Source organism: Aegilops tauschii, chromosome 1 (assembly GCF_002575655.3).
Source record: "Aegilops tauschii subsp. strangulata cultivar AL8/78 chromosome 1, Aet v6.0, whole genome shotgun sequence".
In the NCBI taxonomy this organism is placed as follows: domain Eukaryota; kingdom Viridiplantae; phylum Streptophyta; class Magnoliopsida; order Poales; family Poaceae; genus Aegilops; species Aegilops tauschii.
In genome coordinates, this window is record NC_053035.3 from 4,889,700 (window position 1) to 4,909,899 (window position 20,200).

Here is a 20,200-nt window from a genome sequence, read left to right on the forward strand (position 1 = left end):
GGGCGCCGATTGGTGCGGCTCGTCCGCAGAGGCTGAGCCAAGAGAAGGCGACCGCGTGGCAGATGCTGAGTGGGGAGGCTCGTCCGTGAGTGGAGGTGACACGCTGTCGCAAGCCAGCTGACGGGGTGAGGATCCCGGGAAGGATCATGTCGGCCCTGTTGTGGTCAGGCGCCCCGATGCCAAGGAAGATTGCACCGGATCGGGCATGACCACGGGAGGACGCCATAATGCATTATTTTCTGTACAGTTTTCGCCAGTTTCTGCATTATTGTCACCCAATTGTTTTTCTGCGGCAACAAACTCAGGTAAACAGTTAGGAGAGTTAGTCATAGTTGGATCAGTACAATCATCATTGCCCACATATTCAACACCGGATAAATGAGAGGGAAGGAGAAGGATCTCCTTCCGAAGAAGAGCACCGGCATTAGGATGTAGTTTTTCAAAGGGAAACTGAGTTTCGTCAAAAACAACATCACGAGAAATATACACGCGACCAGTGGAAACATCTAGGCACTTAACACCCTTGTGTTGTGCACTATAGCCAAGGAAGACACATTGTTTAGAGCGAAACATAAGTTTGCGAGTGTTGTAGGGACGAAGGTTGGGCCAACATGCACAACCAAAAATGCGAAGAGTCGCATAATCAGGTGTGACATGGAGAAGATGTTCAGTGGGAGTTTCATGAGCAATAGTGCGACTAGGCCACATGTTAATAAGATGAACGGCGGTAAGAAAAGTTTCGTCCCAAAATTTTAGAGGCATGGAGGCCGCAGCTAAGAGAGCTAGGCCTACTTCGACAATGTGTCGATGTTTTCATTCTGCAGAACCGTTTTGTTGATGAGCATGGGGACAGGAGACATGATGAGAAATACCTATCTTTTGAAAAAAAAGAATTCAGCTTCTCATATTCCCCACCCCAATCAGATTGGATGGAAAGAATCTTACTATCAAATTGATGTTCAACAAGAACTTGAAAGTTATGAAAGACTTGAAATAGATCGGAACGTTTTTAAGAAGATAGATCCAAGTGTACTTGCTATAATCATTAATGAAACTCACATAATAAGAGTGTCTACCAACAGAAGTGGGTGCTGGACCCCATACATCAGAAAAAATCAGTTGCAAAGGCTTGGTAGATACACTAGTGGAAACAGGATAAGGCAATTGATGACTTTCTGCTCTTTGACATGAATCACAAATAGTTTCTAAGTTTCTCTCACCAGCAACTGGGAGTTTATTTCTACTAAGAATTTGATGAACCGTACCAAAAGACGGATGACCTAAGCGACTGTGCCACCTTTCAGCAGAAAGCTTGATGTCACCATGGACTTGTTTATTAAACTTGCAGTATTGAGGAAGCAACGCATATAGCCCTTGAACACAGACACCCCTATGGAGAACTTTCTTCGTGACCTGGTCCTTGATCAAAAAGAATTATGGGTGAAATTCTAGAAAGACATTATTATCAAGGGCAATGCGGTGAACTGAAAGAAGAATTTTGGAAGCCTCAGGAACATGCAAGATTTCTTTTAAGACAAGATCTTTATGTGGGGTTTTGATAATTGAATGACCAATACGACTAATCTCCATACCTGCACCATTAGCTGCGGTGTAGATTTGATCATGACCACGATATTTGTCATGCATCGTCATCTTCTCCAATTCTCCAGTGATATGGTTTGTCGCACCCGTGTCCATGTACCAGTTAGTGTCGACTCCATATGACCCATCGGCTGCAGCTGCAACTTTCTTTCTCTGGGAATTGTCATCAGCGTAGCGCCAATCACAATCCTTAGCAATATGATTTGTTTCCTTACATATTTGACACTTCCCTTCATAGCCTTCATAACCTTGGAAGTTGCGCCCCCTGTTGTTGTTGTTGTAAGGAGGGCGCCGGTTGTTGTTACCGCCGGAGTTGTTAGGGTGATAGCCGCCGCCACTGCCCTGATAGCCACCTCCCTGATAGCCGCCACCACCATGATTCTGGTGATAGCTGCCGTTGCCGTTCTGGTAGCCGCCACCGCTGTTATTGTAGCCGTTGTCGCCGCCACCTCCTTGGTAGCCGCCGCCGCCACCAGCTTGACCACCGCTGCCACCACTTCCACCACGAGAGCCGCCACTGTTGCCCCCGTTTCTCTGATTGCGGTAGCCCCCTCTGCCTCCCTGGCGACCGCGGGAAGCGGTGTTTGCCGAGGATTTGAAGCCACCGTTGCCATTGTCGTGGTACAACTCGACCCTCTGATCGAAGTTGGCCACAAGGGAGAAGAGATGGTCGACCGTGATGGGCTCGGTGCGGACGTCCAACACTGAGATGAGCGGCTGATATTCCATGTCAAGGCCGGATACAATGAAGGAGATGAGCTCCGACTCCCCGATCGGTTTTCCTGCCGCCGCGAGCTCGTCGGAGAGAGACCGCATATAGCCGAAGTAGGTTGATGCAGATTGCGTGCCCTTCTGGGCGTTGGTGAGGGCAGCACACAGGTTGTTGACTCGAGAAAGCGAGACCGCTGTGAACATGTTGGACAGGGCGGTCCAGATCGCATGCGACGTCTCCAGCGATGCCGCTTGAACGAGGGCCTCCTTGGAGAGGTTCCGAAGGAGGTAGGCAACAATTTGCTGGTCCTGAACCACCCATGGGGGGGTAGGCAGGGTTTGGCAGCACCTGATCCTTGCCCTCTTTATCCTTTTGCGACGATGTTCTTGGGAGGCTCCTCTATGGTTTTGTCGATGTAGCCATACAAGCCAGCGCCCATTATTTGGGATCGGGCTTGAGCTCGCCAGAGGACATAATTCGTCCTGGTGAGAGGCTCAGATATGTTGTAGTTGAGGCCGGTGGAGGGAATAGCAGCGGAGGTGGACATGGTTGCGGTGGGGATGATCGATGGAGGTTGATGATGATGATCGGTCGAGGTGGATGAGCTAGATGTGATGGGAGGAGCCTGCTCTGTATACCATGTAAGTTTTCTATGAAGCGTCTCAGGTTCCCTGGATGGGAGCCCTCGTTGTTATATTAAATGATGAGGAAGAGTCCTCACGATAGATTACAAGGCATCGGTCATAGGAGGGATAACAGAGGGAGATAGAGATAGATACGAGATAAACATACAGAGAGAATCTATCTCTATTAACTAAAAGTAGCGCCCAAGGCAGCCTGAAGATCTCCCTGTGAATCACGTTTCAACATTATGGAGATGAAACCCAAAAGATTGAAGGCAAGTTCTACAGGACGACTGTTCAACCCGGAATGTTGTAGGGCTCTAAGTGTTGGCCGACTAAAAGGCGACATGTTCAACAGTTAAGTGTCGCGGAGATGCGTATATTGAGATGGATGTGTGGCCACACGAGGAAGGATAGGGTCCGGAATGATGATATACGAGATAGAGTTGGAGTAGCACCATTTGAAGAGAAGTTTGTCCAACATCATCTGAGATGGTTTGGGCATATTCAGCGCAGGCCTCCAGAAGCTCCAGTACATAGCGGACGGCTAAAGCATGCGGAGAATGTCAAGAGAGGTCGGGGTAGACCAAATTTGACATGGGAGGAGTCCGTTAAGAGAGACCTGAAGGATTGGAGTATCACCAAAGAACTAGCTATGGACAGAGGTGCGTGGAAACTTGCGATCCATGTGCCAGAGCCATGAGTTGGTCGCGAGATCTTATGGGTTTTACCTCTAGCCTACACCAATTTGTTTGAGATTAAAGACTTTGTTATTGTTGTTGTTGTTGTTGTGAATGAAACTCGCGGGGAAGAAGACTCTCAGTTAGTCCAAATTCATGCAAGCTAGATACGTGTCTGCTGTTTACATGAGTCTAACTTGATGAGAAAATAGACCTGTCTCATGGCATTTTATTTACAGGGAACATGAACTGACCGGCAAGCTGGGCATGAGGAGTTGAGGACCCCATTGTCCTGGTATTTGCTGTCGCTGTCGCCCTCTCTGAAGGGGCGTTAAAAGATGCCCGCGACAATGATGGCATCATTTTTTAACCACACAATATAGTTGCATGTGTTATACTTCCACCCATCCATAATAAGTGTCGCAGTTTTTGTCTAAGGCTGAACTAACCTTAGTCCAAAAATGCGACATTTATTTTGGATCGGAGGTAGTATTAATTAAGATATGGAAGGAGTACAAACAGTTCACAGCCCTCTCGTGGTAAAGTACAACCATAAGTTCAGAAACGACCCCGAACCAAGTTCAGGATTAACCAATATCTAGAGGTAAAATGAGACGACCTAAGCTTTCTTGAGACCACTGTTTTGCATCTGCTCCTTTTTTCTTTCCTTTGGCAACTTCTGCCAGGCTTCCTGTTTTACTTCTTCGGTGTTGACAATTGAAGGCTGGGATAGAATTTCCGCAAAAATTCCAATTATCCTACGTCTACAGTTTAGGCACTTAATAGACATGAGTTGCATTAGAGTTTTTATTTGATGGTATGGCTTGTGATAGGTTTGACAGTACTTCTTGTTCATTTGATCATGTAACTTGTGACTCCTTCAATTTTGGCAATTCCATAAAGAAATGTAAGGAATTGTGAGTGGTGATGCAACATAGTGACAAATTAAGTGTTTAAGTGTGGTTCACACAACTCCTGAGCTGGAGTTGTATCCACAGTGTTTAAGTGTGGTTCACACAACTCCTGGACCCCAAGTCTTGCTGCAGGTCCTATGTCCAAGGGAATATGAGGCAGTGGCTGCAACTTGTGGAGTTCAAAGCCTGTGGAAAGCGATCAGCGTCTTCACCACACAAGCTGAATCAAAAAATCCAAGCTCAAGTCGGTCACTAGCGCTCTCTGTACGTCTGCCGGCCCGCGTACGTGTTGATTGCCGTGTAGGATCATCCAACGCGCCAATATTGCCAGGTATGCCGCTTTGTCATTTACGAGTAATAAAAAGTCTGCAAATTATTATTTGTGGCATTCAATATTCCCAGGTCAATCCAAGTACTAGTAAATTATTTGCTGTTCCAGATCAGTCATTCTCTTATGAGTATGTACATGTATACATGGAACATTGTCTCAGAGCACATGACAAAATTTTAATCAGACTACAAAGGCCTCTGATTACTCAGACTGTTATGCTTGCAGCTAAATTTCGTGTATAAGTAGGCGCCTAACCTAGCTGAAACAAGTAATCATGAGAAAGCAAGCATTGAATTCCCAAGCCTGGTAGTAGTGATTTCAGAGACAGACACAAACAACTGTGCTGGCTAGATTGTTGGCCGTGAGCTGCCACCAATGGCCAATCCTTTCCAAAAACATAAATAAAAAGGCAGAAACGTGTAACATGACCAGTCACCAAGAAACAATATATATTGTTAAAAAATGCATCACGGAGTGATAATTCAGTTCATCTACAGTAGTACATCCACAACATGTAGTGAAGCTAGGTAGAACCTGCCAAAACACAGTAAGTTTTTTTTTTTTTGTTATTACATGCGACATTCTTGAAAGAGAGAAAAATCCAAAGTGTAATGCAGCATATATGTGCCGCCGAATTTTGAATAAACTAGCAATGCAGGATTGGGTCCTGGTGATACATACTGTTGAGCGGTTAAGGAAAACCCATGGGGGACACCGCTTCTGACGGCCCACGAAAAGCAGCATACGGATTCTGCCACGCTCTAGAATTGCACGCATCCTTTTTCTCTTCTTTTTTACTCCCTCCGTTCCTAAATATAAGTCATTGTAGAGATTCCACTATGAATGACATACAGAGCAAAATGAGTGAATCTACGCTCTAAAATGCACCTATATATATCCGCATGTGGTTCATAGTGTTCTAAAATGCATCTATGCTCTTCTGAACTTGAACTGCCGATTATCCTGCATCATTTAATCATTGGCAGTAGCATATTAGTCCAGTGTTCTAATCTTTATACTCCACATGCTTTCTGTACTGGTATGAAGAACAACGTGACATGCTGTAGAACCAAACTTATAATCTTGACCAAGTTGCTTTCGTACCAGAGGGAATTAAGATGCTCAACGGACTGTACCCTGCCTTGGTTTCCTATCAAGTTCTTGATCAATTCCGCTTCTGGCTCCCAAGCCTAAGTTGAAGTGTCTTTCCTTTTGCTGATGACGTACGGATGCCAATAAAGAGCTGAAAGTGTTGATGAAGACTGTCAGGATTGAATATATAGATTGACAAGGAGCAGATCAGGAAAACCAAGCCTGGTCCCACGCAGGAGGCTGTCAAGGCGTGCGCCATGAGGATCCTTAATTTTGTGCTCAAGATGAATGTAATCTGTTCATTCATAACCTGCTGCTACTAACCGGACCCAATCCCCCTCTTAATTTATTTAGTTTTATTGGGCTGACTAGCCTCGCAAACCAGACAGTTGCTGGTTACTAGCTGGTGCTCAACTAATGTGGACATGCAGTTTTCTCGATGGAGTTCTAGATGGCAAGTTGCATTTACATGACAGTTTGAGGTACTTGTCAAAAAAAAAAAAATAGATGTATGCAGCATCACTGTTCATGTTTTCAAGATCTTCAGCTTATTTTCTTTGAATTACATCTGAATCCATACCTGCTTTCATAATCCGCAGAGCATGCAAGACGAGATGATGGATCTTATGGATGTGAGCAATGAAATAGAAGAAACTCTTGTTAGAAGCTACAATGTCCCAGATGACATGGATGAGGAGGAACTTATGGGGGGTATGACACTTATTGCAGTTTCCTATTCTTAGATAATTCAAACGCCAGATATTATCACCTTAAAGTTACATAGTTTTCCTTACAGTGGTAACCAGCCAGGAGCCACTCTTCAATTTAAATTCTGTTGTTGAATTTGATCTAGCACATTCTCAGTTTTTATCAGTTCGCAGGTCTAGGATTTTACCTGAAACGGTACCTTGGCACTTTTGTTGTAAGCCCTGTACCATTAATTTACCGACAAGACATTTCTCTTTTTGCTGCGCTCATTTTGTATGTTGAAAAATGCAGAACTTGATGCTTTGGAAGCTGATATGGACTTCGAATCAAATTCAGTCCCATCGTACCTCCAACCAGACAAGGAGACAGATCTTGATTCTGAGCTTAACTTACTGCTGCACCAAGTGGTCATGCAGCAATTCTGGCAAACTGGCAGCAGGTAGGGAGACTTACTAGTTTCTAGTCACATTGATTATGGTGCTGATATCCCGAGGAAATTGACGGCTCATTTCATGTCTCTGCAATCACAGTTCTTGAAGCTATAAATCTTTTTTGTTATGTTGTCACATGATTTAATCGATAGGCGAGATACTTGAGATAATTTATGAACTAATTTGCTCTGCTTGATTTTGCCTGTTGGTGCAGGAGGATGAACTTGGACTGCCTACAGTGCCGCACGCATCAATTCGTACCTGAAACTAAAAATACGTGTAGGTTTGATCTTGATGTAAATGGTCGGTTCTATGTTTCTTCATGGACAAATTCGTTGTATCTTTCGTGATATACCACTGCAATTCGTTGAACGATGTAATGTCCTTTTTCCATTGGTTTGGAATAATAATAGTGAGTGCTAAGGCGAGCTGCTCTCTATACGGTTGTACATCATGTTGTTAGCATTGTCTGTCTGTGATTGCACTAACTAATTTGCTCTCATTCTGAGGTAAATTGGTATCTACTTTTTTGATAATGAAATTATGGGACATTGTTAGCTCTCCTGTTGTTTGTCACCTGGGGCTTTTCATCTCATCTCATCCTTTGTTAAGTTTGTATTAGGCATGATGAAAAGAAGGTTGTATATTTGTTCCATGTCAATCTCGACAACCAATTCTTGAAATCTGGACACAATGCTCCATCATTATTAGTACAAGGACTTCATACTTCTGCCCTACAGACCTCCGTAAGTACTTTTCCTCAGTGGTAATTTTCCTTTTTTTATGCACCTAGCCCCATGTTCTTACATTCATTTGTTCACGTTTATGCATTGACCATTTGATCATTGTGATCGCTCCTGCTTAGTCCAAGGTGTTTTTAGGGATTTTTTATCTTGATGATTACCAGATAACAATAAAGCAGGACTACATGATATCGCACCAGTTTTGGATTCCTTTATTTTCCCCCATTTTTAGGTTCATGGGAGAAATAGTAGACAAAAAGAGAGAAATATTAGGACGCCATTTCAAGCACCCTTGCAGACAACAACCCAAAGGAAGTGTCACATGTGGATAAACGTACTACGTCTAAGCAAATATAAGTATAAACTCAACATATTACAAGCAACCCACAATAAGATTATATTTACGCATTCTTAGAAATTGGCAAGCGAACAAAAAGAGAAATATCAAGAACACACGACACCAATTTTGACGTGGAAAACCCTTGCGGGAAAAACCACAGGCACACGACGGTTATCTTTCACTGTATGACATGAGTGTACAAATACATAGACTTACAATAAGCCATCAACTCATCCCATGTTGGTATACATGGGGTATATATAGGTGGAATATGAGTGACTCAAGTCAAAAGTGGAAACATTTTATCGACCTCCGCCAAGATAGACCCTGGCTTCTCACTAGAATTCGGATCATATATCAACGTGCATCCCTTGCTGTAATGTAAGTGCGTTGAAAGGCATGGGACTTGAACTAGAACAAGGTTGCTGGATGAGCATTTGGCACGCCGCCAGCATGGTTGGCCTTGCTTGTGGAGAAGATTCCAAGCAAGAGAAGGCCAGCTTGATGAGCAGAGCTAAGCTCTTCTCTTCTGTTGTTGTTGGTGTTGTCGGTCGTTGGTCCAGAATATCTTTCACAAGTATAGCTTGTTCCCCGCTTGATAAACTACCGTCTAATAGATCCCTTGGATGCTTCCCTATCACTAGCTCTAGCACCACCACGCCAAAGCTATAGACATCACATTTCTCTGTCACAACAGATGTGTACGACAGTTCTGCACAACATTGATCAAAACATTAGGATTAGGAACAAATGACTGAGATGAATGCTTCTAGTGAGAAGAAGGTTATGCTAGAACATACCAGGAGCTATGTAGCCATATGTTCCTGCTAGTGCACTCCAGTTTGATGAATCGGGTTTAAGAATCCTTGCCGTGCCAAAATCCGAGACAAAAGCTTTGAAGGATGTATCAAGTAAGATGTTGTTGCTTGTGATATCTCGATGGATTATAGGTGGACTGCATTCGTGGTGCAAATAAGATATTGCTTGAGCCACATCAGTTGCAAGAGCAATTCTCTTCTTCCAATCTAATTCCTTTGCTAGCTCCTGATTTTCCAATATTCCGTGGAGGCTTCCCTGCTGAATGTAGTCATAGACGAGAAATTTATATGTTGGATGGGAGCAGAATCCATACATTTTGACGATGCTTCATTGTCGGATCTGTGTTAAGATTTCCATTTCACTACGAAATCTTCTTTCATCATCCAACTCTTCTTCGGTCTGATGAAGCTTCTTGACAGCAACCAGCTGCCCATCATGGAGTTGTGCCCTGTAGACTTTGCCGTATCCTCCTGTTCCAATGATGTACTTATCGTCGAAGTCTTCTGTTGCCCTTACAATATCGTCAAATGCCAATCTTCCATCAAAATTCCAAACAGAAAATAGATCCCTTGCTTCAGCGGTAACACTTTCTTGTGGTTTTCTCTTCTTATGAGTAAGTATTATTATAACAACAATTGCAGCAACAATGCCGAAACCCGCCAGAAGAACAATTGACAAAAACAAACCAAGTATCTTCCGTTTATGGTGACCAGCTACTGGATTTGAATAACAAGGTGGCAGGCTAGAGAGGTTACCGCACAGACCTTTATTGGGAAGAAACCAACTTGCTGAAGCATTTTGGAGTAGCTGTGCTGCTGGGACTGGTCCTTGCAAGTCATTGTAGGACACATCAAGTGTTGAAAGGCTTGCCATGCTTGCAAAGGAGTATGGAATGCTGCCACTGAACTGATTATGTGATAAATTCAGAAATTCTAGCATCTCCAACTTCCCAAATTGCTGCGGCAACACACCACTTAGGTTATTGTTGCTCACGTCTAATATGATCTGCAGGGCTCCTAAATTTCCAACCGCACCAGGCAAACTCCCACTGAACTTGTTGTTGTTAATCTTCAAGTACCGTAGTTTTGTGCATGCCCCTAGTTCCTCAGGTATTAATCCATCCAGTCTGTTCCCAGATATATCAAGGTTTCCTAGATTGCTTAGCTTGCCTATTTGTGTAGGTATGTATCCAGATAACTAGTTCGATGATAAGTTCATGCTATATAGATTAGTTAAAGTGCAGATTTCTGTTTGAATCTCACCCCTGAGATGATTAGAATCGAGTCTCAACTCTACTAGGTTGGACAATTCAGAAAGGATTGGAGGTATGGAACCCGTGATCATATTTTGTGCTAGATCTAGCACCGTTAGTTGGATACATGCACCTAGATTCGGAGAGATTTGCCCAGAGAGTCTATTCGATGCCAAGCTCATCCTTATGAGTTGTGGATACACACCAAAATGTTGAGATATATCTCCTGTTAGTTGGTTCGACTCAAGGTTAATCCGAACCAAGCTCGTATATGTCTTTAAACTTCTTGGGATGGGGCCATTGAACATATTAGATGAGACAACGAGATATTGAAGTCTGCCACCTAAACATATATTTGTTGGTAAAGGTCCTGAAAGTGAGTTATTCAACGCAAGTTTAACAAGGCTTATGGCATCTCCAAATTCTTGAGGAAGAGAACCTGATAATTTGTTACTCTCGATTCGCATTATTTGGATGCTTTGCAGCTTCCTGAAAGTTTTTGGTATTGATCCCGAAATTTGGTTCAGAGACAAGACTAAATGTTCGAGGTTCAGTAGATTGCCAATCTCTTCGGGAACGGAACCGGTTATTTGGTTGTCGGCCAATTCTAAAATCCGGAGATTTATTAACATGCCCAATTCTAATGGTATTGGACCTGTGATTTGATTTGTGAAGAGACTAAGTATATTGAGCATAGTGAGGTTGCCTAGTTCTGGGGGTATTGGACCTGTGATTTGATTTGTATAGAGACTAAGTGTATTGAGCATAGTGAGCTTGCCTAGTTCTGGGGGTATTGGACCAGTGATTTGATTTTCATTGAGAGTAAGTGTGTTCATCTTAGTGAGATTGGTTATGGGGATTGGAATTGAACCTGAAAAATCATTTAAGTGAAGCTGGAGATTTGCAAATGAACTAGTCCGCCTAGTTCTTGGGGTATAGGCCCTGAAAGTTGATTACCAAACAGGTACAAAGTATTTAGTTGGGTCAGATTTCCAAGGGTTTTTGGTATCATGCCGCTTAAGGTGTTGTTGGTTAGCTGTAGAATTTGTAGATTGACAAGCCTTCCAATCTCCCAAGGAATGGGACCTGATACCATGTTTTGGTGAATGCCAAGATAAGTTAACATTGTCAGGTTGCCTAGAGACGCAGGGATATGTCCTGTGAATCTGTTAAATGAGAGATCAAGCTGCATGAGACTTTGCAGACCACCAATCTCATTAGGAATTTTCCCTGTGAGCTGGTTGTAGGTAAGGCCAAGTACCGAAAGTGCTGACAACAAGCTGATACCAGCAGGCAGTGCACCATGGAGACTGTTGTTATGTAGGTCAATATATGCGAGGAATGGAAGAGCCGAGAAGTTGAGCTCACCAAATTGGCCATGGATGCCCGCATCCGGAAGGGAGATGTTCGTCACCACCCAGGGTACACGGCGGCCATGGCGAACAGCCATGCACATGATGCCTGTCCAGTTGCACGGGCTGGTGTTTTCCTGCCAAAAGCTCATCTGCAGCAGTGGGCCTGCAAGTGTAGCTTTCCAGCGGAGGAGGGCCATGCGTTGAGACCTCAGCAAGATCCCTCCATGGCGCGCCGCATGCGCTTCTTCCAAGAGAAGAAGGCATGGCACCAGCAGTAGGCAGAGGTACAACAGTGGTGTTGAGCATGATGCCATTTTTCTGCGTAGTGTTTGCATGCGGTGTTTGGTTGCGGGATGTGATTCTGCGCAAACTATTGATGAGTATTTAACTAGTGTGTCTTTCGTTGTTGTGAGGTTCTCAATCAACACACAACAGTTGAGTGGAAGATGCTGCTGGATGACTATTCTTCAATGTGTCGCCATCTCTGCCCCTTTGGCAGCTGCTGCTGGGCAGACGGTTTTTCCTTCTTGAGAGTCGCCATCTATTCCTCTTTTCTTTGCTTGTGCCAGTGGAAGAATGACCCAGTAATTATTCCTAGAAAGCATTTGAAGGAAGGGATAAAAGGGTACACGCGGCGTACGCCTACTCATATCTCCTCCGTCTATGACTTATGTGCTGATGGACTTTGAGTTAACATTGCAGTAGAGTTTTTTGTATCTCCTGTGGTTGGTTTGATAGTATATTTGTTTATTTGATCATGTAACCTATAACTGCTTCAGTTAAGCTATTCTCCACGGTACCAATGTTAATTTCCCTTTTCGCTTTTCAGATGGCACATAGAACAAACGATTTAGCTCAAGGACTCATGGCTGGTGGCGCGACACAACAACAAATTTTGGGAAAATTCCGTGCTTGTGGTAAAATTAAAGGTTTCAGTGCTGAATTGTGGTTAATATAAATTAAATGCTGGACCCCAAGTCTTGTTGGAAATCCTGTGTACGAGGAAAATGACAGAGTGGCGCTGTACAACCATGCAAGTATATATTGTGTTGGAAGTCCTGTGGAATTCATAGCCTATACAACCAGGCAGCATCATGAACACACAAGCTGAAGCAAAAATCCAAGCTCAAGTGGGTCACTGGCGCTTTCGGTACGTCTGCCGGCCCATGCACGTTGTTGATTGCCGTGTAACATCCGACATGCCAATATTCCCAGGTATGCCCCTTTGTAATTTATGAGTAATCAAAAGGGTGCAAATCCACTGGTCAACCTCCGATATTCCGTCAAACATCTGAGAAGGTTCTCAGCAAGGTACAAGAAGACTTGTTTGGAATAATGTGAGCTGCTCTCTGTACGGTGGTTGTACATCCTGTTATTAGCATGTCAATCACACTATATGTGTTGAATCTCGATGGAATGTGTAGGTTAGTTGCCACTTCTCGGAAAGCAAGCACAGGATGACAACCTCGTCTTATCAAATCTGTGTTAGCTGCTAGATTTCTTGCAGAGAGAGAGAGAGAGAGAGAGAGAGAGAGAGAGAGAGAGAGAGAGAGAGAGAGAGAAGTAGGCAGGCACCTAATAACCTAGCTTAAAGAAGTAATCACGGGAAAGCAAGCGTTGTATTCCCAAGCTATCTCTAAATTTCCTCTAAAGCTACTCCCTAGCTAGAGTACTAATGTTCCCCTTTTCGCTTTTCAGATTCTACATCATATCATAGAGCAAAAGATTCCATGCTGGAATTCCGACTTTTGGTTAGCATAAATCCAGGACCGCAAGACTTGTGGAAGTCGTGTGTTTGGCTGCATCTTTGTAGAATCCGAAGCCTGTAGAAGCAAGCAGCATCTTGGCCACACAAACTGAAGAAAAATTCCAATCGCAAGCGGGCCGTCTGCTTTGTGCGCATCTGGCCGTGTACGTGTTGATTGCCTCATATGCCAATATTCCCAGCACAGACTCAAAACATGTGACAAAACCACCCGAGAAGAGGATATGGAGCGATCATCACTGAGATTCAGCATAGAGCTTTAGCTTTTAACTGTAAATTTACTTTTGAATTCTGAGAAGCAAATAGAGATGCCGATAGGTTACCCAAGTTCTCACACTCTTGATCAGGGACGCCATGTCTAGTTGGGCGATCCCCATGATCCCTTTTGTATCCCATGCCCATGTGGTCTTTAAGTAATAAAGCTTGGTTTAACCCGTAAAAAAAGGTAATTTATGGGCGATCTTGCCTGCCGCTGGGAGAGCTTCCTTCCACCATTGTCCTTCAGCGGCTCCCCTCCACCAACAACCTTGGTCGTCGGTGGTGAGGGGGGTCACCGGATCCACGCATGTGGATCGTTTTAGGCATTAGTAGCTTAGGTTTTTGGGCTGCCCATCGTCTTCGCTTTGTCAGTGGTGATGACGGTGTTGAATAAGGAATATTCAGATCCTTTCCCGACGAGGCGATCCGTCCTATGGTTGGGATTGGATTTGGAAACCAGTTTGTTCAAGCAAGGATGGCGTGGCGGTGGCTACATCCTCGTGGTGGACTTGTGTCCTCGGGCTCCGCCGTTGCGACGATGTTTTCTACAGCGCCGACGCGGAGCTTGGGAGGTAGTCTAGGAGCGGATGCAGATTGTGGTCTGCATCGGTGGCATCTGAAAGATGGTGGATCGTGTGCTCGGTTTGTGGTTCATGGAAGGCGGGTATGGTTTCCTCTTCCGACATCTTAGTCATGCGGGGATGCCAGATCTAGTGTTTGATGGCGTGTCCGGGGATGTTTCCGCGGTCTGATTCATTCAACGGCAATGGCTTCACCTTTGGTGAGCCACCTTTGAGGTCTGAAAATTTGCATATCAGTGATGGAGCCGTGTCGAGCTCAGGTGAGGAGGTGATCCGTTTTTTTGAACCCACCGCTTTGTCGAGAACTTCATCACCGAGTTGGATGGCCTCAACATTGCCAAGACTTCTTTGGCACTTCTCCAGTTTATATCCATCTTAGGTTCAGGATTTTCTCTGAAACATTCCTTTGGCACTTTTGTTGTAAGTCCTGTAATGGTTTTGCATTGTGCATGTTTTAATTTACAGACAAGTCAGTTCTTTGCTTGCTGTTCTCATTTTGTATGTTGAAAAGTCCAGAGCTTGATGTTTTGGAAGCTGATATGGACTTCGAATCAAATTTTGTCCCGCCGTACCTCCAACCTGATAAGGAAACAGATCTTGATTCTAAGCTTAACTCACCTGCTGCACCAAGTGGTCATGCAGCAGTCCGGGCAAGCCGGCAGCAGGTATGTCAATTGCGAGACTGACTAGTTTATGTTCAGATTGATTATGGTGCTGATGTCCCTAGGAAGAAATCGATGGCTCATGTCATTTTCCATGCAATCACCATGCTTGAAGCTGTAAACGGGTTTCTTTATCTCGTCACATGATATAATTGACGGCCTAGATACTTGAGATTATTATGAAAGTACTGCTTAACTCTTAAAATGTGTGTTTTGGGCTTAATTTCATGGTACAGACCAATATTGTTGGTGTAAACAATTGAGCTTATCCTAGCAAAAGAAGAAGGAACATGCAAACCATTTGCATGCCAAACATGTGCTATATGATGGATTTGATGCTGCGCATACTTTGCTTCATTTCTGTTTCAATGAATGTCTATGCTTGTGTCTGAACCAGTAGACTAATTTTCTATGCTTGCTTTCCTCTGCTTGTGCAGGTGGATGAACTAGGACAGCCTACAGTGCTGCATACGTCAGTTCATACCTGAAACTAACAAAAAAAGCTATGGTGTAGGTTTGATCTTGATGTAAATTGTTGGCGCTTTGTTTGTGCATGGACAAATTCGATGTATCTTTCCTCATATACTACTGCAAGTCGTAGAACAATGGTAAATGGAGATGTTCTCTATGTGGTTGTACATCTTGTTCTTAGTATGTCTCTGATTACACTAGCTGAGTTGAATTTAAAGGTGAATAGTATCTACTTTTCTGGTAAAAGGTTTACGGGATATATTCATACCAAACTCTTCATGTCTATGATTGTAGCAGCTTAGCTCTCACTGTTGTCTGTCACCTGGGACTTAGCATATCATATCATCTCATCCTTTGTTAAGTTTTTATTAGGCATGAAGAAAAAATAATGTTGTATCTTTGTTCCATTTCAATCTCAGCAATCAATGTTTGAAATTTAGTATAGTAGTAAATTATTTGTTGTTCCATCTGAAGGACGAGGACTACATACTCCTGGATGCAAAGCTCCATCATAAGGATAAGGACTTCATACTCTTGCCCTACAGCCCCGTGTAAGTTCTTTTGCTTAGTCCTATGGTAATTTTCCTTTTTTATGCACCTAGATTTGTGTGTTTATATTTATTTGTTCTTGTTTACGCATCGACCACTTACAATGAGTCATGAACTCATCCCGAGGCATAGGGAGGGAAAAGAATGAGTGGACACTCGGGATATTTGCGCTGCGTAAACCATTGCAGCTTTTCTGCTTTGTTCTCCTCTTTATTTAAACAACTCATTAGCTTAACTAATAGCTAACATAAAGATCCTGATCTTGCGCCATGACCAAGCTGTACGGACGTCCCATCCCATGTCCCTTGATCATGCCTCAACTTCTAAGCCGCTACAGCCGGTACTCGTGCCATCCCACGAGGCGATTTTAATAGCATGCAACTACTGATCTAGCCATGTCGTGATCAGGCTCATGCTACATGGACCGGTTATTGTTTTTGCTAGAAATAAAATCTACGAGATGACATGAGATGATTACAGACTTTTACATATATAGATGGTATATGAGTGACTCGAGGAAAAACATAAACCTAAGTCGGCTTCCACAATGATAGACCTTGGCTTCTCACTAGAATTCAGATCATATATCAACATGCATCACTCCCTTGCTGTAATGTAAGTGCGCTGAAAGGCACGGGGCAGGAACTGGAAGTGGGTCGCTAGATGAGTGTTTGGTATGCCTCCCGCATGGTTGGCCTTGCTTGTGGAGAAGATTCCAAGCAAGAAAAAGCCAGCTTGATGAGCAGAGCTAAGCTATTCTCTTCTGTTGCTGTTGGTGTTGTCGGCCGGTTGTCTAGAATATCTTTTACCAGCATAGCTTGTTCCCCGCTCGACAAACTACCGTCTAATAGATCCCTTGGATGCTTCCCCATCACTAGCTCTAGCACAACCACACCAAAGCTATAGACATCACATTTCTCTGTTACAACAGATGTGTATGACAGTTCTGCACAAGATCAAAACATTAGAATTTGGAACAAATGGATAGATATGAATGCTTCTGAAGAGAGACAGAAGAGTACACACCAGGAGCTATGTAGCCATATGTTCTTGCTAATGCACTCCAATTTGATGAATCGGGCTTAAGAATCCTTGTTGTGCCGAAATCCGAGACAAAACCCTTGAAGGATGTATCAAGTAAGATGTTGTTGCTTGTGATATCTCGATGGATTATAGGTGGACTGCATTCATGGTGCAAATAAGATATTGCTTGAGCCACATCATTTACAAGAGCAATTCTCTTGTGCCAATCCAATTCCTTTGCTAGCTCCTCATTTTCCAATGTCTTGTGGAGGCTTCCCTGCTGAATGTACTCATAGACGAGAAACTTATACACTGTATGGGAGCAGAATCCATACATTTTGACAATGCTTCGTTGTCGGATCTGTGATAAAATTTCCATTTCACTGCGAAATCTTCTTTCATCATCCAACTCTTCTTCGATCTGATGAAACTTCTTCACAACAACCAGCTGCTCGTCTTGAAGTTGTGCATTGTAGACTTTGCCGTATCCTCCTGTTCCAATGATGTACTTATCATCGAAGTCTTCTGTTGCCCTTACAATATCGTCAAATGCTAATCTTCCATCAAAATTCCAAACAGAGAATAATAGGCCCCTTCCTTCAGCGGGAACACTCTCTTGTTGTTTTCTCTTGTTACAGCTAAGCATTATTATGACAACAATTGTAGCAACAATGATGAAACCCAGCACAAGCACAACTGGCAAAAGCAGACGCCGTTTATGTTGACCAGATGCTAGAGTTGAATAACAAGGTGGAAGACCAGAGAGATTACCACACAGACCTCTATTGGGAAGAAACCAACTTGCCGAGGCATTGTGGAGTAGCTGTGCTGTTGGACCGGTCCTTCCAATTTGTTGTAGGACACGTCAAGTGTTGAAAGGCTCACCATGCTTGCAAAGGAGGAGGGAATGCTGCCACTGAACTGATTATGTGATAAATTCAGAAGTTCTAGCATCTGCAACTTCCCAAGTTGATGTGGCAACACTCCACTGAGGTTATTGTTGCTTACATCTAACATGATTTGTAGGCTTGCTAAATTTCCAATCGCACCAGGCAAATTCCCACTGAAGTTGTTGTTGTTGATCTTCAAGGACTGTAGTTTTGTGTAGGCCCCTAGTTCCTCAGGTATTGATCCACTCAGTCTGTTCCCAGATATATCAAGGTATCCTAGATTGCTTAGCTTTTCTATTTGTGTAGGTATGGATCCAGATAATTGGTTTGATGACATGTTTAGTCCATATAGGTTTGCTAAAGTGTAGATTTCTGGTGGAATCTCACCACTCAGATGATTAGAGTCGAGTCTTAGTTCTTCTAGTCTGGACAATTTTGAAAGGATTGGAGGTATGGTACCAGTGAACATATTTTTTTGGAGATGTAGTACCGTTAGTTGGGTACATGCACCTAAACTTTGTGGGATCTGCCCATAGAGTCTAGTTGATGACAAGATCATCCATATGAGGTGTGGATACACACCGAAATCCTGAGATATATCTCCTGTTAGTTGGGTTTTCTGAAGGATATTTTTAACCAAACTCGTGCATGTCTTTAAACTCCTTGGAATGGGTCCACTGAACATATTATAATGAACAGTGAGATGTTGAAGTCTCCCACCTGAACATATATTTGCGGGTAAAGGTCCTGAAAGTGAGTTGTTAGACACTTCAAATTCAACAAGGTTGATGAGATCTCCTAGTTCTTTAGGAAGAGAACCTGACAATTTGTTATCAAAGAGTTTTATTGATTGGATGCTTTGCAACATCCCAAAAGTTTTTGGTATTGAACCTATAATTTGGTTCCGAGGCAAGGATAAATATTTTAGGTTCATCAGATTGCCAATTTCTTGGGGGATGGAACCGCTTATCTGATTTTTAGCGAGGGCAAGTCGTACTAGCTTGGTTATATTTCCTAAGCTGCCAGGAATAGAGCCAGATATTTGGTTCTCATCCAATTCTAAATCCTGGAGATTCAGCAAGTAGCCCAATTCTAAAGGTATTGGGCCTATAATTTGATTTCTATAGAGAACAAGTAAATTGAGCATAGTGAGGTTCCCTAGTTCTGGGGGTATTGAACCAGTTATTTGATTTGTGCAGAGAGAAAGTTGGCTTAGCATAGTGAGGTTGCCTAGTTCTGGTGGTATTAGACCTGTGATTTGATTTTCATGGAGAAAAAGTCGGTTCACTTTAGTGAGATTGCTTATGGAGATTGGAATAGGACCTGAAAAATCATTTGAACTAAGATCAAGACTTCGTAGATGGACTAGCGTGCCTAGTTCTTGGGGTATAGGCCCTGAAAGTTGATTACCAAACAGGTCCAAAACATTCAGTTCGGTCATATTTCCAATGATTTTTGGTATCATGCCGCTTATGTTGTTGCTGCTTAGCTGCAGAAGTTGTAGGTTGACAAGCCTTCCAATCTCCTCAGGAATGGGACCTGATAGCATGTTTTGGTGAATGACAAGTTCAGTTAACATTGCTAGGTTACCCAGAGACGCAGGGATATGTCCCGTGAGTCTGTTGAATGAGAGAGCAAGCAACTAGAGACTTTGCAGGTCACCAATCTCATGAGGAATTTTCCCTGTGAACTGGTTCTGCTGAAGGGTATGTTTCAAAAGTGTAGACAGGGAGCTGATACTAGCGGGTAGTGCACCATGGAGACTATTGTTATAAAGGTCAATATATGTGAGGAATGGAAGAGCTGAGAAGTTGAGCTCACCAAGCTGGCCATGGATGCCAGCATTTGGCAGGGAGATGTTGGTCACCACCCAGGGCATGCGGCGGCCATGTTGAACAGCCGTGCACATGATGCCCGTCCAGTTGCAGGGGCTGGTGTTTTCCTGCCAAGAACTCATCTGCAGTAGTGGGCTTGCAAGTGTTGCTTTCCAGTGGAGGAGGGCCATTTGTTGAGACCTCAGAGAGATCCCTCCATGGCGCACAGCATGTGCTTCTTGCAGTGGAAGGAGGCATGGCAGCATGAGCACCATGCAGAGGTAGAACAAAGGTCCCATTTTGCCGCCTAGTGTTTGCATGCCGTGTTTGGTTGGAGGATGTGATTCAGTAGACGTTGCTACACTATTCATACATAAATAGTGTTGTATGAGGTCCTGATTGAACAGAACACACCTTTGGCAGCTCCTACCAGGCAACCTGTTTTTCTTCAAGTCTTGAGTGTCGCCATCTTTGCTTGCTGGATGGCAATTAGCTCTTTGTTTGGACCTCATGTCGTGCTGGAAGTCATGTGTTTGAGGAAACACGCGACAATCGCTGCAGCTTTTGTGGAAATCAAGGCCTATA

At 43.6% G+C, this 20,200-nt stretch overlaps 1 protein-coding gene and 2 pseudogenes across 1 annotated transcript; 1 reads left to right on the forward strand and 2 right to left on the reverse strand.

Moving 5' to 3' along the window:
- LOC109766046 (vacuolar protein sorting-associated protein 60.1-like) overlaps window positions 1–7,358 on the forward strand; it is a 111,758-nt pseudogene extending 104,400 nt beyond the window's left edge.
- A 942-nt stretch (window positions 7,359–8,300) lies between these two features.
- On the reverse strand, window positions 8,301–11,938 carry LOC109765990 (uncharacterized; annotated as a pseudogene).
- A 4,114-nt stretch (window positions 11,939–16,052) lies between these two features.
- LOC120966704 (MDIS1-interacting receptor like kinase 2-like) lies at window positions 16,053–18,771 on the reverse strand. Its single transcript, XM_073506585.1, has 2 exons — window positions 16,915–18,771; window positions 16,053–16,834 (listed from the first exon to the last, which is right to left on the reverse strand). Exons 1-2 carry the CDS (start codon window positions 17,555–17,557, stop codon window positions 16,548–16,550), a joined length of 930 nt encoding a protein of 309 aa, XP_073362686.1. The 5' UTR covers window positions 17,558–18,771; the 3' UTR covers window positions 16,053–16,547.
- Between the last annotated feature and the right edge of the window lie 1,429 nt (window positions 18,772–20,200).